We start from the raw sequence: 15,735 nt of genomic DNA on the forward strand, positions 1-15,735 counted from the left end.
ACGACAGTGTTGTGTGAGTGTGTGACTGAGAGTGTATGTGAGCACGTGTGAGGGTGTGTGTGTGTGGGTTGTGTGATTGTGTGTGTTAGACGGCTGTGTGAGAGTGACTATGAGAGTGTGTGAACATGTGTGAGGGTGAGTTTGTGAGTATGCATTTGTGTGTCCGTGTTTATAAGTGTGTCAGTGTGTGTAAGTGTGTGTGAGGGTGAGTTTGTGAGTGTGCATTTGTGTGTGAGTGTGTGTGAGTGTGGAAGTGTGTATATGGGGGGGAGGGCGACCCGGCGCCAGTGCCCTCACTTCCCCGCACATGGAGCCTTTTCCTCCCTCCTCCATCCTGCATTCCCGTCACACGTGTGTCTCGCCCTGTGCCATCTGTGTACTTGTACTCAGTGCTCTGCTGCTCTTTCAACACGGGGGACGCCCCGGGTGTTTATTGGCTGACAAACAAAGCGGAGTATAAACACCCGCTAGAATCCGATTCCTTCTGAGGAGGGAGTGTGTGACCGTGGGTGCCCCCCCCCCCCCCCAGCGAGGCTGTGCTCAGTGAGAGAAGTCGCTGCATTTCATGTCTCCTTGGCACGGAAAGTCCACACCAGTGATGTCGGGCAGTGTCTGCCCCCGGGGGGATGAACGTGGTGGGGCAGGAGGTGAGAGTGACGGTGGTGTATTAGGGCTCCACCCAATGGCACTGATACTCCGTTTATGTCGCATCCATCTTGCGCAACAGAAAGAGTAAGCTACTGTAAAAGCAAATGTGGTGTCGTCGTGGCCGAGTGGCCTTTTGCAGTGCCAGGGACTGACCCAGGGCCTCACAGATACAAAGCCTGAGTTCTGCCTTTAGCCCGATTCCTGACCCTTCTCGACTTCTTTCATCTCGCTGCTTTGCTCCCCCCAGCCCTGGTGGTCGGGCTGAACAAACTCGGGGCTCTCTGTGGTGCTCGGTGGAGGCTCGAGGCCAGTGGGGGGGAGGGCCGCTGTGCCCTGCTTTCTCGGCCACGCTCAGTGGACCTTGTGACCCAGGTTCACCACACCTCACGCTGGGGCCCTGACGTCCGGGTCTTTGGGTCTTTGAGAATCGGATATGAAGGACTCTCTCTTCAGAAAGACCCACGAGCCCCGTCCCCGGTGCTCAGGTGGAAGCTCACCGCCCCTCCAAGCTGCTGCTCTGGCCCAGCCTGGGCCCAGGAGAGTGATCCCGACCGAGGCCCTTCCCGGATGGTCGCATCATCTGTGGCAGCTGAGATTCGAGGGCTGACCCCAGGCTACCCGGCCGCCTTCCCGGCTCGGTCCCAAGCCCGAGTCGCTCTGAGGGCTGTTCCTGCTGGGCCTCCCTCAGCTTTGACTCAGGTCACGGACTGGCCCTGGCGTGCATGTTGGCACAGGGCTCATGGGGGGGGGGGGCTCTAACGAGCAGCTCCGCCCCCCTCACCCCCACTCAGGACACCCATCCTCTAGACTGGAAATCAGCAGGGCCACATTGGTGGTGCCACACTAGCCACATTGTCCCGTGGGACTGTAGTCCAGTCGGGTGCAGAGCGCCAGAGGCCGGCACTCAAGGCCTCCTGCCCTCCTCGGGGGCCTGCAGCCGCCTTCCGCCCGGCCTTGGCTCTCTAACAGCCTGCCGCACCCTCCTTGTCTTCCAGCTGCTCCCTACTGGCTGGACGAGCCCAAGAACCTGATCCTGGCTCCCGGGGAAGACGGCAGGCTGGTGTGCCGCGCCAACGGGAACCCCAAGCCCACCGTGCAGTGGATGGTGAACGGGGAGCCTCTGCAGTGTGAGTCCTGCCGTGTGGCCCCATGACTCCCCTCTCTCCTTCAGGGGCTTCAGGTGCCTCGCTCCGGGGCCAGCCCCACCTGGCTGGAGTGACTGGAACATGTCCCCCACTGACTGCTGTCTCGGGGTCCTGCATGTCTTAGACCCACCCTCTCAGGAGGGAGGAAATGGGCACATCTGGTTGAGAGAACAGGAAGCTGTGATTGTTCCTGTGTCTGGGAGCAGGGGTGGGAGTTTTCCCCTTGGTTTTTCCTAAATCACTGCTTTCTGCCTGTAAGAGCTACAAAGCCAAGCCGGGGAGATGGTTCAAAGGCCAAGGGGTTCAATCCTTGGCGCCTAAGGTCCCCCAAGCACTGCCCAGAGTGACCCCCCAAACAGCACCAGGAGTAGCCCCTGAGCACGGCCAGGTGGGTCCTAAAATTCAGGGACCGAAGCAGCCACAGACCCCCTCACAGGTGTGGTGGCGGCGTGGCCTCTGTGGGCGTGACCGTGGCCACGTGGCAAAGGCCCAGGGCCCCTAGTGCTGGGTACCTGTACCTCCCATTGGTGAGGGCACCTCCCATGGGGGCAGGGCGGCAGCAGGGCAGATGTGGAGAGGGGGGCAGGCTCTGGGGGCCAGTCCTGCTCCAGCAGCGCCTCGAGGTCCCTCCCTCCAACGCCCCGATTCTTCACCTGCTCCCCTGTTCTAGGAAATGCAGGGGGAGATGGTGCGATCTCAGAGTCTGGCTCAGGCTGGGGCGTCGGGAGCACCTCTGGGATACTCAGTGTGTACCAGGCACAGCCTGCAGGGTGAGGAACGGGGCTCCGGGGGCCCAGAGTCCTGAGGTCACGTGACTGCCGAGTGCACCCACCCCCCTCACCTCCCCATCCAGCCCCAGGAAATCTCCTTCCTCTGGACACGACCAGAGATGGCCCCGCTGCCCTCTGCTCTGTTCCTGGGATGTGGCTCTTTGGGGTTGCAGGGAACAGGTACTGAGCTTCCAGCACTCTATCCCATCAATAAATGCAGCTCCTGGCCCGGAAATGCTGCTCTCCGGGGCGGAGTCCCTGGGATGGCCGAGTCTCTCAGGCTTCCTCCTTGTCTTCAGCTCCTCCTGCTGACGCCCGTGCCAGGCTGGGGGCAACACCTGGTCCTCCACCCACTGTCCCCTTAGGCTGAGTCCTGATGACTCACAGACCCTGAACGTCCCAATCAGCCCCCATCCAGAAATCATGGAGGCAAGAAGCTGTCGACATGTCTAGGTTTGTCCTGCTGTTTGGAGTCTCTCCTCTTAACCTTGGAATAGGGAGGCAAGGAGAAAACGTCTCCTCCCTATGGCAGGTGAAGGGAAGACTCGGAGAAGACTCAGAGGTTGGCTGCAGGTCCCCAGGGGACGTGCCGACAAGATGGGGCCCCCGTATCCTGTGCTGGCCTCGCTCTCCTGTTGCACCCAGTGGGACAGAGAGGGCCTTGGGTTTGGTGCTCTGCTTAGATTAGCATTCTCCAACCACTAGTATAGAAAGATTAAAGGCGTCTGTGCTTTGATAAAAACAGCCAGTCTGGGGCCAGAGCGATAGCACAGCGGGTAGGGCGTTTGCCTTGCACGTGGCCGACCCGGGTTCGATCCCCGGCATCCCATATGGTCCCCCAAGCACCGCCAGGAGTAATTCCTGAGTGTAAAGCCAGGAGTAACCCCTGAGCATCGCTGGGTGTGACCCAAAAAGAAAAAAAAAACCAGCCAGTCTGTGGACTTTTGTGTAGGCCAGGCGCCGGGCCCTGAGGGTTGGAGAATGCTGGCATAGATGACATTGCTTCCGGAAGATCAGGGGGCTGGGACAGATGCAAGGATGACTGCAGTTTCAGCAGCCGTCGGCCACTGGCTTGACTCTGGCGCCAGGCTCAGGGGCTAGAAGGCAGATCCCGCCAGTTGCATGTAAAACAGGTTTAAATAAGTGTACACTATATTCAAACATGCCCTGAGAGAAAAAAAAAAAGCTCCAAGAGGTTTTTTTTGCTTATTTGTTTTTGGTTTTTGGTTTTTGGTTTTTGGTTTCATATGGGAGGCCTGTGTTTGGTCCCCCGTATGGAATAGTTCCTCCTAGGAATGAGCCCTGATGGGAATGAACCAGGTGTGGTTCAAAAACAAAAACAAAAACCAAGCCACAGCAGTACTTGCACTGGTAACAGGAACCAGTCTGATGTTCTGTGCAGGAACTCGGCCCCATGAAAAGCCAGGTAAGCTGTTGTCCCCATTCTGCAGACACAGGGGCCGAGTCTCAGCTGCACACTGAGCTGCGGCAGCAGGTGAGGGGGTCGGAGGCGAACCACCTGTGCCCGGTCTCCCCCATAGTGTGGCCGGCTGGTTTTCCTCGGGGCAGCCCCAGTGGGCACGATGCCGGGCTTAGGTCGGCCCGGGGAGCAGTGCTGGGACCTGGGTCCACTGGGACCCGCTGGCATGCAGCCCTTCTAGGGGGCCCTGCACCTCTCAAGGGGCACTTTCCTTCTCTAGCGGCACCCCCCAACCCAAACCGCGAGGTGGCTGGGGACACCATCATCTTCCGCGACACCCAGATCAGCAGCAGGGCCGTGTACCAGTGCAACACGTCCAATGAGCACGGCTACCTGCTGGCCAACGCCTTCGTCAGCGTGCTGGGTGAGCCATCCCTGCGAGCCCCCCAGACGAGCCAGGCTGGGGGCGGCAGGGTGGGGAGCAGGGAGAATGTCTGGGGGTGGAGGGGTGATGCCTCGTACCTGAGGAGCAGGTATGGACCCTGCTGGGGAATGCAGGAAACAGCCCCCCCGCCCCCCACCAGAGCCGGCTGGCGCGGCTTCCTCCTTCCTTCCTAACCCTCAGGGGCCTCTCCAGGGACGGGCTTAGCTGGGGAGCCATGGGGGCTCCTGGGGGGCTTCTTTGGGCAGAGGCCTCAGAGACCAGACTGAGGGCAGGAAGTGAGGGTTTGGCTCCCCGCTGACACCTCGTCTCTGGGGTTCCTAGATGTGCCCCCTCGGATGCTGTCCCCCCGGAACCAGCTCATCCGGGTGATCCTTTACAACCGGACTCGGCTGGACTGTCCGTTCTTTGGGTCCCCCATCCCCACGCTCCGCTGGTAAGTTCTAGAAGTCCAGGCCGCGTCTGCACGGGCTGTGCCTCCCTCACAGGTCCTACTCCCACCTGGCCCCACGGAGCTGGGGAGAGGGTGTGGGGCTCTGGGGGTCTCCCTGGTTGTTCAGAGAAGGAAAGCACGGCCCTGAGATGGCCACAGACATGCCAGGGTCACTCAGGGCTCAGAGGCGAGTCAGACTATCTGGACCCAGACTCCAACATGGCCTCCCCCCTGCCCACTGCCCACACAGTCCACAGTCCCCCCGCTGCCCACACGATCCCCCACTGCCTGCACGGTTCCCCCACTTCCCGCACCCCCTCTCCGCTGCCGTGACCCCCGCAGTGGGTGGCGGCGCCCCCGGGACTGGCCCTGTCTCAGGATGCTGTGTGTCCTGCTGCTCTGTTGTGAGGTTTAAGAATGGGCAGGGGAGCAACCTGGACGGCGGCAACTACCACGTCTACGAGAACGGCAGCCTGGAGATCAAGATGATCCGCAAGGAGGACCAGGGCATCTACACCTGCGTGGCCACCAACATCCTGGGCAAAGCCGAGAACCAGGTCCGCCTGGAGGTCAAAGGTAAGGAAAGGAGAGGCCTGGGGGAAGAAGGCTGTCCCCGCTGAAGGCCCCCACGCCGTGGGCAGAGACATCCTGATGTTTTCCTAGACCCCACGAGGATCTTCCGGATGCCGGAGGACCAGACGGTCACTCGGGGGAGCACGGTGCAGCTGGAGTGCCGGGTGAAGCACGACCCCTCCCTGCGGCTCTCCGTGTCCTGGATGAAGGACGACGAGCCGCTCTACATTGGGAACAGGTCTCTGCTCGCGCCGCTCCTGGGCAGGGTTGGGACATGTGTGTGTCCTGCTTCCCCCCCTACACACACACACACACACACACACACACACACACACACACACACACACTCACCCTCTTCCTGGGAAGGGTTGGATGCTTCCCCCCACCCCCCGCCACACACACACACACACACACACACACACACACACACATGCTCACTCCACTCCTGAGAAGGGTCAGATGCTCACCCTGCACGCACGCACGTGTATACACACACACACACACACACACACACACACACACACACACGCTCACTCTCTACCTGGGAAGGGTCGGATGTGCCCCCCCCCACACACACATGTTTACTCCACTCCTGGGAAGGGTCGGTCAGATGCTTTCCCCCCACCCCTCACCACACACTTACACACACACACACACACACACACACACACACACACACACACGCTCGCGCTCGCGCGCATTCTCCCTGGGAAGGGTTGGGACCACCCCTCCCCACTCCCCTTCCTCAACACACACACACACCACACACCACCTGTGCTCTTGGTGAACACGGGTCCAAGGAGCCTGCATCCTGCATGTCACTGCTGAGGAGGCCTTGGCGGCCCCCCTCATGTCGGGAAGATACCCCCTCCACTTTGTGCCCTCTCCCATCCACTCCCGCTTTGCCCCTCTTTTCCTTACCTCTCCCCACTTCTCACTCTCCCCTCATGCCTCCTTCCTTCCCTCCCCCTTTCTCTGCCCTGCTTCCCAGCAGGACCCTCTCATCTCAGCCATGCTTGCCATGCCCCTGATGCCGGGCGAGGGCAGGGTGGGCTGGCAACCCTCACCATGGTGGGTAGTGTGACTTCTGCCCGCCTCATGCCTGGCACGCTTCCGGAGCCCTTCCTGCCAGCCCACCCCAGATTCAGGGTTCAGGGGTGTGGGAGAGGACCCCTGAAACCCAGCAGCGAGCTGGGCTGGGTGGAGCCAGGTGCCAGCTGCCCTTGCTCAGGGATGTGCCGGGGCTTCGGGCACTCACGGTCTGGCCCTGCCTTTCTGACGAGCACCACGGTGGGCAAAAAGCAGGAAGAAAAGGGCTCCCACCTGACATTTGAGAATAACTGCCGTGATCACGGAGGCAGCGCAGCCCAGGCCACTGGGGGTTGAGGAGAAGAGAAGATTCCTCAGCTACCCCGGGAGCTTGTTTCCCTCCTGCCCCAGGACTGCCAGCCTGTGCAGCCCCCCTCTGACTCCCCCTGCCCCATGTCCCCCACTGCCCCTGCGTGCCTCCCATCGGCTCCTCCCAGCGCCTCCCGGGTTCTCTGCAGGATGAAGAAGGAAGACGACTCGCTGACCATCTTTGGTGTGGCGGAGCGGGACCAGGGCAGCTACACCTGTGTCGCCAGCACCGAGCTGGACCAAGACCTGGCCAAGGCCTACCTCACCGTGCTAGGTAACTGCCTCGCTGTCTCGGGGGCCTGGCCTGGGCCTCCTGCCCTTAGACCTAAGGGCTGGGGAGCTGCTCCTCTCAGAACATGCCAGGACCACGTCACCTCCCGAGGGACACCACTCACTGGCCCAGAGTCTTCCCTGGAAGGGCCCCGAACAGTGTGAAAGTGAAAGGAGATTCTTTCCCTGGTTGGTTTGTTGTTTTGGAGCCACTGGTGCTGGGGTGGGGGGGTTTGCTCCTGACTGGGGGTCAAACCCAGGCCAGCTGCATGCAAGGCAAGTACCCGACCCACTGTCTTCTCCCTCCAGTGCCCAGATGTTCTCACTGTGGATAATTTCACCAAGTTTGCTGCTCACTCTAAACCCCTTAGTCGATTAAACGGTCTTCGTCGAGGCGGGATTAAAATTCCACGTTTGTCCCTCTGGCATGCTCTGTGAGCCTCCCTGATGGGGTCTCAGGGTCTGGGCACTCGCAAGGTGGCCCCATCTTGGCCAGGAGGGGAGGGGGAAACTGTGCCTCTGCCTGGCACAGGCTTTCGGGTGGCGCTGCCCTTCCCGTCCTTCTAGAACCCGTCTCCCCGCTAACCTGCTAACCTGGATAACCCCTTCTGCCTTTGCAGCTGATCAGGCTACTCCAATTAACCGTTTGGCCGCCCTGCCCAAAGGTAATTCTTACTAATCACGGGACCCTCGCTGAGCCCTGTCGGTGCCGGGAGAGAGGCGTGGAGGACAGGCCATGCTGTGTGGGGGCACGTGGGTGGCACTGCCCCTCCTTTGGGCTGACTCATGCTCGGCTCTGTGCCGGAATCCCTGTTCCTTCCGGTGAGCTTGGAAGCCCCTTGGCACAGTCACACCCAGCCCTCACCTCTCACACACTCTCCGGCCCCTTGGTGTGACCTGCACTGTCCCCCCACTGGCTTGGAGTTGCCTCGGGACACCTGCTATGCTCCCATCCTGCCCTCCGTGCAGCTGTGGGACCCCTCCCCGCCCCATGTGCTCCTGTAGGACCCTTCCGTCTTGACCCATATCTGTGGCCTTGGGACCTTCTTGTCCTGCCTCACCTGCAGCAGTGGGACCTTCCCATCTTGACCCACACATGCGGTTGTGGGACCCCTTCCCCACCCCGCACATGTGGCCATGGGACTCTCCCGTTCTGTCCCATGTGGGGGGCTCTGGGACTCAGAATGGGGAGCAGCTCTTCCTGCCCCCACCAGCCAGTGGGGGAGCGCTCATACCCCTAAGGAGCCCCAGGCTGCCTGGAGCCCCCACAAGGGGGCCACCCTCCCTGCATTGGAAGCCTGCTGGACCCCATATCTTTCGTGGCCGCTGAAGACTGGGGTGGTCTCGGTGTGGCCACGTCAGTGGGGCTGGTTCCTGCTCAGCCTGACCTGTTTGGGCCGGCGGCTCTCACTGGAGGCTCCCTGGCTTGTCCTCCCCCAGGACGGCCAGACCGACCGCGGGACCTGGAGCTCACCGACCTGGCCGAGAGGAGCGTGCGGCTGACCTGGATCCCGGGGGACGACAACAACAGCCCCATCACAGGTCAGCAGGGGCCACCTGGGTGCGTTGAACCTTGCCCGGGTTGCTGGCCCACCGTGCCCCGCCCCCGAGTCCTGTGCCCTGAGCTGTTCACAGCACACGTGCCAGCCCCCCAGCTTCCCTGTCAGTGTCCATGGCTCCGCCTGCCGGAGGAACGGATATTGTCCTGTTGAACAGAAGCCACCAGGACCCGCCACCCAGCTCCCACAACGCCCTGTCCTCCTTACCCATTCAGACTATGTTGTCCAGTTTGAAGAAGACCAGTTCCAGCCGGGGGTCTGGCATGACCATTCCAAGGTCCCAGGCAGTGTCAACTCAGCTGTCCTCCAACTGTCTCCCTACGTCAACTACCAGTTCCGGGTCATCGCTATCAACGAGGTCGGGAGCAGCCATCCGAGCCTCCCGTCGGAGCGCTACCGGACCAGTGGGGCAGGTGAGTGGCGGGGCTGAGCTGCGTGTCCCCCACCCCTACACCCCGGTCACCTGGATTTGGGCAAGTCATTCAGCCTCTCCAAGGCCCGGCTCGGTTTTCAGCTTTGATGAGCATTACATTCCAAACTGCAGTTACCACTAACGCCTGGCTCCACGTAAGCACCTATAATGTTACCTCATGGTGTCACTGTGACGGATTTTACTCCTAAGTCACAATGACCTGTCTTCACGGGATACGTGGTGACAAAGACTTGCGGAAGAAATATCTCATCTGGCATCATGCTGTATTTGTTTTCCTAATGCATCTGGGTGGTGTTTATATTTCTGAAATCATGCCAGCTCCTGAGGGCAGAAATTTTCCCTGAAGGACTCCGATGCCAGAGATAAGCAGGGTGGCACCAGACGTGTTTAGTACCCATCCGCAGGAAAGATGAGCCACTTTGAGTGGGGTGTACTGCCCACTGAGCATGTGGAGAGCCATGCAAAGGAGGAATACTGCCCATGAGGGGTTGTAGCTCAGGAGAGGGGCTGGGACAGGACTCAGGAGGCTGGAGCATGTGCCTGGCCTGTCAGAGTCCTGAGTTCGATCCCTGGGTCACACCAAGCTGGGAGTGGGCCCTGAGCACCACTGCCTATCACTGTATCACTGTCATCCCGTTGCTCATCTACTTGCTCGAGCGGGCACCAGTAACATCTCCATTGTGAGACTTGTTACTGTTTTTGGCATATCGAATATGCCACGGGGAGCTTGCCAGGCTCTGCTGTGCAGGCGAAATACTCTTGGTAGCTTGCTGGGCTCTCCAAGAGGGATGGTGGAATTGAACCCAGGTCGGCCGCATGCAAGGCAAACGCCCTACCCGCTGTGCTATCGCTCCAGCCTGTATGCCTCCCCCCGCCCAAATTAAGCAAGCCACCCCCTTTGCGAGGTTGTGTAGCAGGGAATGCGCATTAGACAGGAAGGGGCCACTGCATGGCTGCAGCTTCTGCAGGCTGGAGTGTGCGGGATGATGAGGGAGGGAGCTTTAAGGGACCTTCAGGTCGAGTAGAGGCTGAACATGACCTGGAGAGGCACAAGTGGGCCTTGAACGTGTGTCCTTCTGTGTCCCAGCCCCGGAGTCCAACCCCACTGATGTGAAGGGAGAGGGGACTCGGAAGAACAACATGGAGATCACCTGGACGGTAAGGCCGCTCGGTACAGGGTGGCAGCGGGCCAAGCTAGGGTCCACTTATCTCAGACCGGGGACAAGGGCAGAGGTGACGGCCACTTGGCAGATCACCGCCACTGGTACACAGAGCCACCTTCAGAGAAGGAGTCCTGGGACTGTTGCGCGTGTTGGCCAGAACCTCAGAGCTGCACTTGACTGTGTTCTGGGTCCTTCTGAGGTCTCCGGGGCCGGGGGAGGGACCCCATCTGAGATGACTGCAGTGTGGGACCCCGGACATGGACTGAAGGACTCAAAGGTCTCTCTTCGGCCCGAGGTCGTGGCAGCCCCTCTTCACCGTGGCTTGCTGGTGTTATTCTAGACCAGAATCAAGAGATGTGGTTCACAATGACTTCTTCACCCTCCTTCCAAAGCTGAGATGCAGACTCAGCCCCATGAGCCTCCTGAGGGGGTGGTGGGGACCCCAGCAGTGTCTGCGCTCTGTGGGCCTGGCCCCCCTGGGCGGAGCAGGGCCCTTCCCGTCACAGCCTGGTTCTTGGTGTACAGCTCTGGGTGCAGGGTGCCCGGGCACTGCCCTTTGGGCTGCAGCGGTGGCTGACCCCTGCTCACCTTGTGAGAGGGTAGACACACTTGGGCTGGGGAGACCCCAAGTCCACTCCAGCACATTGAGAAGCCAGCATAGGAAGGCCATGGCTTGTATGGCCCCCTGGGGTCATCACTCTATCTCGACCACACTCTTTTGCTTCTTTTTTTTGGGGGGGGGTCACACCTGACAGTGCACAGGGGTTACTCCTGGCTCTGCACTCAGGAATTACTCTTGGCGCTGCTAAGGGGACCATATGGGATGCTGGGAATCGAACCCGTCGACCACACTTTTTTGGTGTGGCCCCGGTGCTTGACCCTGGGGAGACCCCCAGTCCCTGTGCCCATGTGGGTGAGAGTGGTCCAGGCCGGATGACGTGGCCTTGGGCACGGGGAGTCTCCACAGGCAGACACTTACCGGGCCTCTGCCCTCCCTGGGGAGGGGCTGTGCTCGCCAGCAAGGGGCAGCCTGGGAAGGGGCCCGGCACAGACGGGCAGACCCCTGCTGGCTCCCCCTCCATCCCATGTCCGTCTCTCCCGCCCAGCCCATGAACGCCACGTCCGCCTTCGGCCCCAACTTGCGCTACATTGTTAAGTGGCGACGGAGAGAGACTCGTGAGACCTGGCACAATGTCACCGTGTGGGGCTCCCGCTACGTGGTGGGGCAGACCCCCGTCTATGTGCCCTACGAGATCCGAGTCCAGGCCGAGAATGACTTTGGGAAGGGTCCCGAGCCAGACACTGTCATCGGCTACTCAGGAGAAGATTGTGAGTAACCCTGCGTGCCGCCACCCCGCTGCCCCCTCCAGCTTACACCCCCAGGTCTGGAGGGACAGAAACAACCCACCGTGATCTGGAGCAGGCAGGCCACGGAGAACGTGAGGGCAGAACTGTTCCCCCCATAGGACCGCAGATTGACGATGTGACCCCAGAGAGCCTTAGACCCACCATGAGATCCCAGAGGGCCTTAGACCCACCATGTGACCCCAGAGGGCCTTAGACCCATCATGTGACCCCAGAGGGCCTTAGACCCACCATGTGACCCCAGAGGGCCTTAGACCCACCATGTGACCCCAGAGGGCCTTAGACCCACCATGTGACCCCAGAGGGCCTTAGACCCACCATGTGACCCCCAGAGGGCCTTAGACCCACCATGTGACCCCAGAGGGCCTTAGACCCACCATGTGACCCCAGAGGGCCTTAGACCCACCATGTGCCCCCCCAGAGGGCCTTAGACCCACCATGTGACCCCAGAGGGCCTTAGACCCACCACGTGACCCCAGAGGGCCTTAGACCCACCATGTGCCCCCCCCAGAGGGCCTTAGACCCACCCTGTGACCCCACAGGGCCTTAGACCCACCATGTGTTCCCCAGAGGGCCTTAGACCCACCATGTGACCCCACAGGGCCTTAGACCCACCATGTGACCCCACAGGGCCTTAGACCCACCATGTGTCCCCAGAGGGCCTTAGACCCACCATGTGTCCCTAGAGGGACTTAGACCTACCATGTGACCCCAGAGGGCCTTAGATCCACCATGTGACCCCAGAGGGCCTTAGACCCACCATGTGCCCCCCCCAGAGGGCCTTAGACCCACCATGTGACCCCCCAGAGGGCCATGGCATGAGAGAGCAGATCTGTTCCCACCCAAACGTTCCTTGGACCATGAGCAGCCGTGACCAGCCCAGCCCTCACCTCTGTGCTTGGGAACGGGGCCTGGAGCGGGCCAGACCTCAGCTACACTGCAGCAGCGAACACTGAGCTTGAGGACCCAGCCCCAGTGTGTCTGCTCACTGCGAGCCCTGAGAGAGAGCTCAGAACCCTTCACCCCGGAGAGCTGGGGAGGCTCCGGCACAGGAAGCAGGCCCACAAGACAGAGCCAGCCCTGGTGGGGAGAGAAGGTGGCGGGCCCCAGAGTAGCAGGAAGTAGAGCAACTGCTGTCAGATTCCCCCGTGCCGCCCTCCGCCCTCGGAGGTCCCGTGCAGCGGTGAGGACTTGCCTTACATGCAGCTGACCCCAGTTTGATCTCTGGCATTGCCTGAGGTCCCCCGAACACCGCTAGGGGTGATCCCTGAGCACAGAGCCAGGGCTAATCTCTGGGCATAGCCAGGTGTGTTCCCACGGGAAAAAAAGAACTCCTCAGGAGAGTGACCCCGGGCAGGCCACCAGGATTCTGGACCATTCCTGGAAGTAAGTGCCTGGCGTCCAGGATGTCACCCGCGCCATCCCCAGCACATCCCCCAGGAGGCTGCTGTACATCGGAGGTTGTGCCTGTGCCCGGGGTTTGCTCCAGGCAGAGCTTGTGGAGGTGATGCAGGAGGGTGGGGCGCAGCAAGGTCACCATTAGGGACCGGCCCCTAGTTTCATTCCAGCCATCTACCCCCACAGAATGCTCTCCAGGGGACCTGAGGGGACGGTGGGGAGACTCGGATGGGTGCTGAGAACCACTGAGCTGTGGAGGGTGGGGACAGTGAGGCACCCCAGTCAGTGAGGGTGACCTGGGGGAGGACGGTCATCCCGTCATCCCGGCCTGAGGGGGCGTCTCCTCTGTGGACAGTCCCCAGGCTGTGGGAAGGTGGCACACACAGCAGGGCGGGGACGCAGCACACGCGGTGCTGTTTCCTCCATGTGGGCAGCTTGCCCTCCTGCCTGGACACCTCTGTCGCCGCCTAAGCTGCCCCCTCAGGTGGCTCTGAGGGACCTGCTCTGGCCCTGCCCTCCAGGAGTGCCCTGGGTGTGGGGTCCAGGGTGGATCCCGGCTCCAGAGGATGGGGGGCCTGGCCTGCAGGGGCCAGCCTGCCTGCGTAACCAGCGCTCTGTCCCCGCACCTTACAGATCCCAGGGCTGCGCCCACTGATGTAAAAATCCGGGTCCTCAACAGCACAGCCATCAGCCTGCAGTGGAACCGCGTCTACTCCGACACGGTCCAGGGCCAGCTCAGGGAGTACCGAGTGAGGAAGCCCGCCCACGCCCACCTAACCTCCCGGCTCACTAACCAGGGCGAGGGGGTGCCAGGGGTGGGCAAGGGGAGACCGGAAAGAATCCTGGGGGTCTCCGTTAGGTCCAGAGTGGATTCAGGAAGATAATGTCTAGGATTCGTTTATATATGTATATAAATCCTAGAATCCTAGACATTGTAGAATCTGGGACACGTGCATATAAATACACATGCATGTATATACACAGTAGGATTCATCACTGTAGCACTGTGTCACTGTCACAGCGATGAGTGTCCCATTGCTCATCGATTTGCTCAAGCAGGCACCATTGTGAGACATGCTGTTACTGTTTTTGGTATATCGAATACACCACAGGTAGTTTGCCAGGCTCTGCCGTGCGGGCGAGATACTCTCGGTAGCTTGCCGGGCTCTCCGAGAGGGACGAAGGAATCGAACCCAGGTCAGCTACGTGCAAGGCAAACACCCTACCCACTGTGCTATGGCTCCAGCCCACTAGGATTCATGTATATATACACATATATATAATAATTGCTAGACATTATGGAATCCTAGACACATATACATACACATACATACATGTATACACACTGAGGTTTATACATAGTTCCTAAACATTGTAGACTCCTAGACTCACGTCTATGAATCCAGACATTACAGAATCTCAGACACATACATATATACACAGTAGAATTAATATGTATGTAGTGATTCCTAAACATTACGGAACCCCCTAATGTTTAGGGAAGGTGCCTGGCACAGACGGGCAGAGCCCCACCTGCTCCCACTCCATCCGTGCTCGTCTTTCTCGCCAGCCCATAAACACCACATCTGCCTTCGTTTATCTGTGCTTCATGTATAAGCACACACTATCATTCACACATATGTATAAATATGTACATATACATATACATATATATATATATAATGAATCCTAGCTATTAGACAGACACACACACAGAGTTGTGTCCTGCAGCAGGTCTGTGCAGGTCTGTGTGGAATGGGAGGTGTCATGCAGTGCATTGTGGGTTGCACGTGGGAGGGACACGTGTCCCTTTAAAGCAGGGTCGAGGCACCACTGAGCCACACCCCATCCTCTCCTAATGGTCCCACCACCCGCTTGCCTCACCCTGTCTGACTTCCTGAAGCCCCAGCTAACAGGCAGGGCCATGGGAGGATGCCAGCTGCCCCCTGGCACTGCCTGCTCTCGCTGTCCAGCACTGAGTTCTCCAGGCTCTCCTGTCAGGAACAGCTTCCTCTCAGTGGCTGTTCCCCCTCGGAAGGGCTACTGAGTGGCGGCAGGGCACATGGCCAGGCGCTCGGGGCCCGGCTCTCTGACGAGTTGTCTAGGAAGAAGGGCGGTTGTAGCTATGGCCCACGCAGGCCCTGGCACCTCAGAGGTCACGGGGAGTTAGTTGGTTGGAGAGAGAGCCAGAATGGGGCCGGAGGGGTCAGTTTCTTCTTGGGAAGTGAGTCTGACGAGAAGGAGAAGGAGGAATGGAGAGACCGCTCCATGGGCCGGAGGTCACCTGTGTGTGCGGGAGGCCCGGGGTCCGTCTCCAGCACCACACGCTTCCCCAGGCATCACTGAGCGCCTCCGGGTATGGCCTCCAGACAAAAACAGAAAGAAGGCGGAGGCAGAGGGTGGACACACTTGAGCCAAGTCCTGCGGCTACGGGCTGACCGGTGGGGGTAATGCTAAACTCCCAGGGGTCCCCCTGTAATTCTGGACTTACTCCATCGTGGAGGCCCGGGTGACACTCGCCAGCTGAGGTCACAGTCTCTCCTCTGCTGGGGACAAAACAACCTTCTGTAGACCAAGGCCTGGCACCCCCGGACTGGGCTCCAGTACCCTCCTATCCGAAGGTCTGCCCACAATCTTCAAAACTCACACACACACAAAAAAAAAATTAAAAACGCACCAAAAGCCAAACACCATTTGGCTCCAAAAGAACCAAGCAGC

General features: G+C 60.0%; 1 protein-coding gene across 14 annotated transcripts in view; it reads left to right on the plus strand.

Annotated features, from left to right (window-relative positions):
* NFASC (neurofascin) overlaps positions 1 to 15,735 on the plus strand; it is a 179,989-nt gene that overhangs the window by 133,390 nt on the left and 30,864 nt on the right. For 7 of the 14 annotated variants that reach the window (XM_055144403.1, XM_055144410.1, XM_055144412.1 and 4 more), the window contains 12 exons: positions 1,644 to 1,775; positions 4,264 to 4,407; positions 4,750 to 4,861; positions 5,268 to 5,434; positions 5,522 to 5,669; positions 6,979 to 7,103; positions 7,720 to 7,764; positions 8,540 to 8,641; positions 8,874 to 9,071; positions 10,179 to 10,249; positions 11,361 to 11,583; positions 13,651 to 13,766. In XM_055144403.1, coding sequence (XP_055000378.1) covers positions 1,644 to 1,775; positions 4,264 to 4,407; positions 4,750 to 4,861; positions 5,268 to 5,434; positions 5,522 to 5,669; positions 6,979 to 7,103; positions 7,720 to 7,764; positions 8,540 to 8,641; positions 8,874 to 9,071; positions 10,179 to 10,249; positions 11,361 to 11,583; positions 13,651 to 13,766 — 1,583 coding nt within the window. The remainder of the gene's footprint in view (positions 1 to 1,643; positions 1,776 to 4,263; positions 4,408 to 4,749; positions 4,862 to 5,267; positions 5,435 to 5,521; positions 5,670 to 6,978; positions 7,104 to 7,719; positions 7,765 to 8,539; positions 8,642 to 8,873; positions 9,072 to 10,178; positions 10,250 to 11,360; positions 11,584 to 13,650; positions 13,767 to 15,735) is intronic. The other 7 variants (XM_055144405.1, XM_055144414.1, XM_055144415.1 and 4 more) reach the window with 3 other exon arrangements.

Source organism: Sorex araneus, chromosome 7, assembly GCF_027595985.1.
Source record: "Sorex araneus isolate mSorAra2 chromosome 7, mSorAra2.pri, whole genome shotgun sequence".
Taxonomy (NCBI): Eukaryota; Metazoa; Chordata; class Mammalia; order Eulipotyphla; family Soricidae; genus Sorex; species Sorex araneus.